Below are 6,894 nucleotides of genomic sequence, written 5' to 3' on the forward strand. Positions count from 1 at the left end.
CAAAATCTTAAAAAATACATTCTTTTCCATATCTATGAGGCTCAAGAATGCTATAATATTGGTCTGTGGGTGAAATAAGTTAATATTTATAAAATAGTTTAATCAGAGCTTGGCATATTACACACTATGTACATAGGTGGTGTTATTTTAATTTTATGCAAATAGATTTGTGGTACAGTTGAAACTCAGAATAAGTAGCTTGAACAAAGAGAAGAACAACATCTGAGAAATATCTAACTACTCATTAATTGATTTTGTGCCAAGGCTATTGGAGTTTTATTGAAACCCATTTCAGAATGCCCCACTGTTTGTTACACAGTTTATGCATTTGCCAAGCACATATGCCTGTGCACTTAAGAAATGTGCACTATGCTGTATACATTTTATCTCAAAAAGGATAGTAAACAAAAAAAAAAAAACAAAACTACAAACTGAACAAACTGAAGGGAGCCTGAGATGTAAGAATGAACACGGCAACATAACTACAATGATTAGAGTTAGACCCAGCATTAACTTGATGCTGTATAAATTACAAATTAAAACTTTGTTGCAGACATTCAGATTCAAAGAACCATCTTCCATAGGATGTACTTAGTGATTATAGATGATCTCCATACAGAAAAATATACCTACACATTTTAGCTAATACCAGTTGTATAAGTTTTCTCCTTGCTGCAAGGAACAGAAGTCCACTTTGACTATGGTAAGTAAAAAGGCACTCTTCTGCCTGAACACTGGGGTCATCTCCCAAATCAACTTGCAGCCAGAAGACAAGGCACAGAACAGAGAGCAACCCAGAATGACTGGAGGCTGAGTAGCTCAGACCACCATGGAACACTTGTTCCTTCGTAGAATCAATTTGGTTTTTAAGCCACCACTGCAATCAGTTAGATATACAAATATTTCACTTACTTGCTTAAGATAACCAGAGGCAAGGATTGGTTCCTGCCCCCTCCTGTCTGAACAAAGGATGTCTCCCCTCAATTTTCATATTGGAAACCACAAGTGGGTGACCCAGAAGAGAGTATGTCCTTCATTTCTTAATTCCATGCAGTAAGACATTCCATCCAAAAGAATGCTATTGCAGTGCTAAGGGCTGGACAATTTTTAAATTCTAGGCAACTGCAAAGTGCAAAGTTTTATATATTTTCAAAAGAATCTTCAGAAAAGTAAGAGAATCACCCATGCCCCACCCTGAAGTCCCTCTTCCAGTGGGTCTGGAGGAGTATGAAAGCATCAAAGTATCTCAGCCTGATAACCCATGATCTCTTAGGAATGAGTTTGGTCAAACTTATTCAAACAGAACAAACACACTTGGGAAAATATTTAATAACCTTTTCTTTCTTTCACTTCATATCCTGCTCTCATTATAATTAGGGACAAGGAAATTCTTAGTTCTGTACCTTATCTTTTGTGTCAGTTATGCCCATAAAGTACAATTTTCAAATAAAAGGTGGAAGGAGAAGTAGATGAGGAAGGAATTAAGGGAAGGAAAACAAAACAAAAACAAGAGGTGTGTAGAAGAGGGCCAAAATAAAACAAGTGTAATAGAGGGATACATATGACAAAAGGCAGAGAACTGCTTTGAATGCTGGCAGCTTCCAATGTCTGGCTGAAATTGAATTTATCAAGAATGAAGTCCAGTAGACGTAGAATGAGTAAAAATACTGGGAATGGAGAGAAGGAATTTAGGAAAAAGTTCAAGACTGTAAAAGTAATATTTTTAAAAACATTTCTTACATTATTTCAAAATCCAAAATAGGTACTAAGTTCTCATCACTCAAGTAAGGAAGGTATGAGAAGAAACTTCACCACAATGACTGAATTTATTCTCCTGGGACTCACCAATCACCTGGAATTGCAGATCCTCTTCTTTGTGCTGTTTCTGGCAGTTTACATGGTCACAGTGGCAGGGAATCTTGGCGTGATTATACTCATCCAAGTCAATGACCAACTCCACATGCCCATGTACTTCTTCCTGATCCACTTATCCTTTGTGGATCTGTGCTTCTCTTCCAGTGTGACACCAAAGATGCTGGAAACTTTCTTATCAGATAAGAAAACCATTTCCTATCCTTCTTGTCTGGTGCAGTGGTACCTATTTATTGCCTTGGTCAATGTTGAGGTCTATATCCTGGCTGTGATGGCCTTTGATTGGTACATGGCCATCTGCAAACCTCTCCTTTATGGCAGCAAAATGTCCAAGAGTGTTTGCACATCTCTCATCATGGTGCCTTATGTGTGTTGAGTACTCACTGGGCTGATGGAGACCATGTGGACTTACAATCTCATCTTCTGTGGTCCCAATGAAATTAATCACTTCTACTGTTCTGACCCTCCACTGATTAAGCTGGCTTGTTCTGACACCTACAACAAAGAAATGTCAATATTTGTTGTGGCTGGATGCAACCTTTCTTTGTCCCTCCTCATCATCTTTATTTCTTACCTTTATATTTTTCCTGCTATCCTGAAAGTCCACTTCTCACAGGGAAGGCTGAAAGCTTTCTCTGCTTGTGGATCACATCTGACAGCTGTCACTATATTCTATACAACTCTTTTTGTCATGCATCTCAGATCCTCCTCAAAGGAATCTGTGGAACAGGGAAAAATGGCTGCCATCTTTTTTACCACCATTATTCCCATGTTGAACCCTATGATTTATAGTCTAAGAAATAAAGATGTGAAGAAGGCATTAACCAAAGAGCTTTTCAGGAAAAACATGCTTTATTAAAAAGTCTCTCTTCTTTGTGACCAAAACCTTTTCTTAGTCCTTTTCTTCAGTACTGAGGATGGACTTCATGGTGAAATGAGAAATATGATACACCAAGGAGAACACATGTGTCTTTACCTTTAACTTTAACTCTTTAAAAAATTCAAAACATATAAAACAAAATTATTTACAATAATTTTTGTGCAATAGTAGTCATTTGGGTTGTTCACCAGATATTTTTATTTCCTTGCTTTTTAGGCCCATGATAGGATTAAACCTCTGGTTCCCTTGGTGTTATGTGAGGGCCTGTGGTGATTTCTGGAAAATGAGTTAGATTAGAATTCACATGTGCTGCTTTTCAGTTGAGCATTTAACTGTGGTGAGAAATTCCTCAAGCAGTTTAAAAAAAAAAATGTGTCATGGGTATCAGCAAGATTTAAGATGGTATTGGGTCTTGATGAAGAGATGGAACAGAACCTTCAGCCAACTCACATTGGGCATGTAGAGTGGATGAGAAATAAACCTTTTATTTTCTAAACTACTATGATATGTTGAGTTTGCTGTCTCTATATAATGAATTAGACTCTTCTGCCTGACACAACATCAATTTATACATTATTCAAACAAGCAGAAATACATATCACAAAATGAACAACCTAACCCTTAAAGAAATCACATTTGAAATTTCATTTTGTTCTTCTAGTATTTTTTCCATGATTTTACATTTATGTGTTTAACTAAAAATTACTTATTGCAATTATTATTTGGCTAGATAATATACTATGGATGTAATCCTCTTCTTGAACAATAATTTTATTTTCAGAGAGGTAATAACTATCTCCACTTTTCCTTTATCTTAATCTACTTTTCCCCAAACTCTTGCAGAGAACTATAGAGCTCATCTTAATTGGGTCAAAGTTGATAAGTGATCTATCATTGCCACATTTTCCCTCTGGGGAGCCTCTGCCTTATTATTTTCTGTATTGGTTGCTCCCAACATCTGTTGTAAAGCTGTTATCTACAGATAATCATTGCCATCATCTCTTTAAAACTTTTCATTTATATAACATATATTGATTACCAGTCAACATATATCAAACTGGAGATTCAGCAGAAAACAAGACAGAATAGTCCTTTATTACTTTTTACAGGTGGCAATCAGCCAATGGGATATCTAAGCAGAGAAATATTAAAATAATTCAGGAATTGGTAAGTCCTGAGGAAAAGGTAGAGTAGGATGACATGGAAGAGAATGAAGTGGTAGGATCAGAGGTGAGAGGTGTGACAATACATTAGTTTTCATGGATGGGAAGGAAATGGTTACATTGGAGTTGAAGCCTAAATGATGAGAAGAAAGAAAACATAAGCAGATCTTGGGGAACCATAGCCAGCAGAAACAATATCGAATACAGGGAGTGAAATCTGGCATGTTAGAGTAGCAGAAAGAAAGGTAATGTGGCAGAGGTTAACAAATGGGAGAAAAAAATAGGAGCTGTGGTCAGAAAGGTGCTTCCTTCATTTATTGGATGATGCTGCAGGCTACCAGAGTTGACTAGGCAAACAGACTGTAACACTTTTCCTTACATGTCCATATTTTAGTTGCTGCTGCCTGGTATGTGCTCAATATTCCTTCAGGTTGGACTGAGATAATAAGTAATTTGCTTAATCAAGTTTATTACTGTTATTGTTATTTAGCAAAAGGGAAATTTATGGAACCATTAGATTTTCTACTATCCAACTCTAGGTTCCTTCCACATTTCCCTTTACAATTAAGATATATCTGAGGCATTGCCCCTCCAGCAAGTCTCCCCTAATGCATTCAGTCTCTCTTCATGGTTGCCACAACATGGCTGACCCAGAGATTTATAAATCTATCATTGCATGTGTTCAATATGGCACTGTGATTATCTGTACATGCATCTGTTTCTTCCACTATTCTAGGAATTTCTTGAAGGAAAAGGCCATGTCCATTCATCTTTTTATCTTTACCAACATAGCATGGTATATGATACAGAGATGATGCTAAACTCACATTGGTTGAGTAGGAATTTGAGAACGTATTTGTCTTTCTATCTCTGCCATTAGCTATAGCCAATTAAAGCTTTTTCTATGATCCTCCATTCTCCCATCCTAACATGTAATCAAGGCAGAACAATAGATGAACACCTTACTTTAGCAAAATCATGTTCAAACTCTTTATCACATTCTATACATCAGAAAAATTGTCTGTTAGTAGCCCCTTGAGGAAAGTCTTTCTCATCAGAAATCTGATAAAAAAAATTTTTTTGGTGTCAGACATGAATGATCCCAAACTACATGACCTTTTTCATTGAATGCACACAGATAAGAGTTTATGTTGAACTATATTGAAAGGATTTCAGGGAGCAAATTATGAGCAATAAATATTTGTAACAATGCATATTGCTGGAGATAGATTTATAACCACACTTTATATATGGGAAACAACTTACAGTTTTATTATCTTCAAAAACATCATTTCATTTCCATCTTCATACTGATTACTATATTTACAGATTATCAAATGTTAAGAAATCAGGAAATTTGACAGAAACATAAACTAGGCAGCCTGGGAAAGAAGAAAATAAAAGGCTATGCTGGGGAAGAGCTGAACACTCCAGGACTTTTTTTTTTAATTTCAAATATTTTATTTAAGTTCATTTTCTCTATTTTACATTTTGAAAGATGTTTGCTTGGCTATGAATTCAAAATTTCACCCAAAGTTCTTGATGATTCATGGAGAAATCTTTCAAAGCTATTCTCTTCCAGAGTAATTCCAATGAATGTCTTCAGTTTTCTCTGAACTGTGCAACCACCTTCATATTTGAGCTCTTATGTTTACCTTTATTAATAGTCAGAATAATGTGCATAACAGCTATCAGGCATACAATGCCTTCACTATTGTCAGAAGTAACCCATCTTTAAGTCATCTAAAAATGACTTGATCACATTAGAAGACTATTATTATTTCTATTTAAAACCTTGAAAATTGTGGAAGGTCTGAAAAACATTCTGGTGGAGTAAGCTCTTCTGTATCAGAAGCCTTTTTTAGTTTGTGACTTATTTCAAACACTGGTACAACAATTACCATAGAAAGCACTCCCTGGTGAACAGGTGTATCCACAAGCCAAGACTGACTGGTGATTAGAAATTCATGAAGTAGCCTGTTTGAACACAAGTCACAGCCTCTGTGGCATCACCCAGCACAGGCCAACACTTCTCCTTTTCTATTGTGTGCAAATGTTTCCATATGTTTCCATTCTGCAGCCCGGAGGAGATCTTAGGTCTAATGGAATGGCCTGACCATACCTTGAACCCCAAACTAGGAACAATCAGTCCCAGCTGCTTGACAGAGCAGACGTTCTGCACCAAGTTTGCTTGATAGATGCTTTTGGCTCAGTGGCAGGGCCCCCTCCACCTGAAGTGGATAAATACCCTCCTCATGCAGCATGAATTTATCTTTTTTCTACAATGCAAAGGGGGGTGCACAACTGCCATCTACTGGTCCTGATCCAAACCATTTTGGACTTCCTGGGAGATCAGCCACAATGGAATATTTTCCCCTATTCTTTTGGACCTTTTGTGCTCTGTAGGTAACAGGCAGTCGTTTGCTGAAAGTTTCTGCTGGGCTTGAGTCTGTGTTCCCTCCTTCCTGGGATAGCAACTCACTCCATAGGCTGGGTTATGATTTCAGGACTCCACTTATGCTCAGACAGGGAAGATGTTTTGTGGTCATCAGCCAACAGACATTTACTGGGACCAGGCAAGCTCCAATCCCAGAAAATAACACACTCCCTTTATGCTTTTGACACTTTGGGCTCACTGGATAAGTCCTGTCTGTGGGCTGTGGGCAGAAGTTCATAAATTCCTTTAGGATGCATAAATAAAAATTGGGGGGGCATGTTCCATTCTCACCAACAATGAAAGGATTCAAGATGTGTGTTAAAACATTTGCAGCAAATTGTCTGTTAGCAAATTGTTCTTCTTTGCATTGAGACAGAATGTTGTGGTTGGAAATGGATTGTTGGATAGGTTTTGAAGTTCTTGGGACCTGGGTTTGAATCTGATTTATTATTTATTCATTGGCTGGGTAAGCTTAGAGAAGTTGCCTCTCAGCATCTGTTCATTCACCCAAAAAATGTGGGTAATGTATCCATCTCGTGGTT

The 6,894-nt window shown here is 37.2% G+C and overlaps 1 protein-coding gene across 1 annotated transcript; it reads left to right on the forward strand.

The window, feature by feature from the left end:
* The first annotated feature begins 1,792 nt into the window (after positions 1-1,792).
* On the forward strand, positions 1,793-2,731 carry LOC119520724 (olfactory receptor 5M8-like). Its single transcript, XM_037818689.1, is given in 1 exon segment — positions 1,793-2,731. A coding segment is annotated over 1 exon segment (936 nt). The 5' UTR covers positions 1,793-1,795.
* Positions 2,732-6,894: the final 4,163 nt, after the last annotated feature.

The sequence above is a fragment of the Choloepus didactylus genome, chromosome 26, assembly GCF_015220235.1.
Source record: "Choloepus didactylus isolate mChoDid1 chromosome 26, mChoDid1.pri, whole genome shotgun sequence".
NCBI lineage: Eukaryota > Metazoa > Chordata > Mammalia > Pilosa > Megalonychidae > Choloepus > Choloepus didactylus.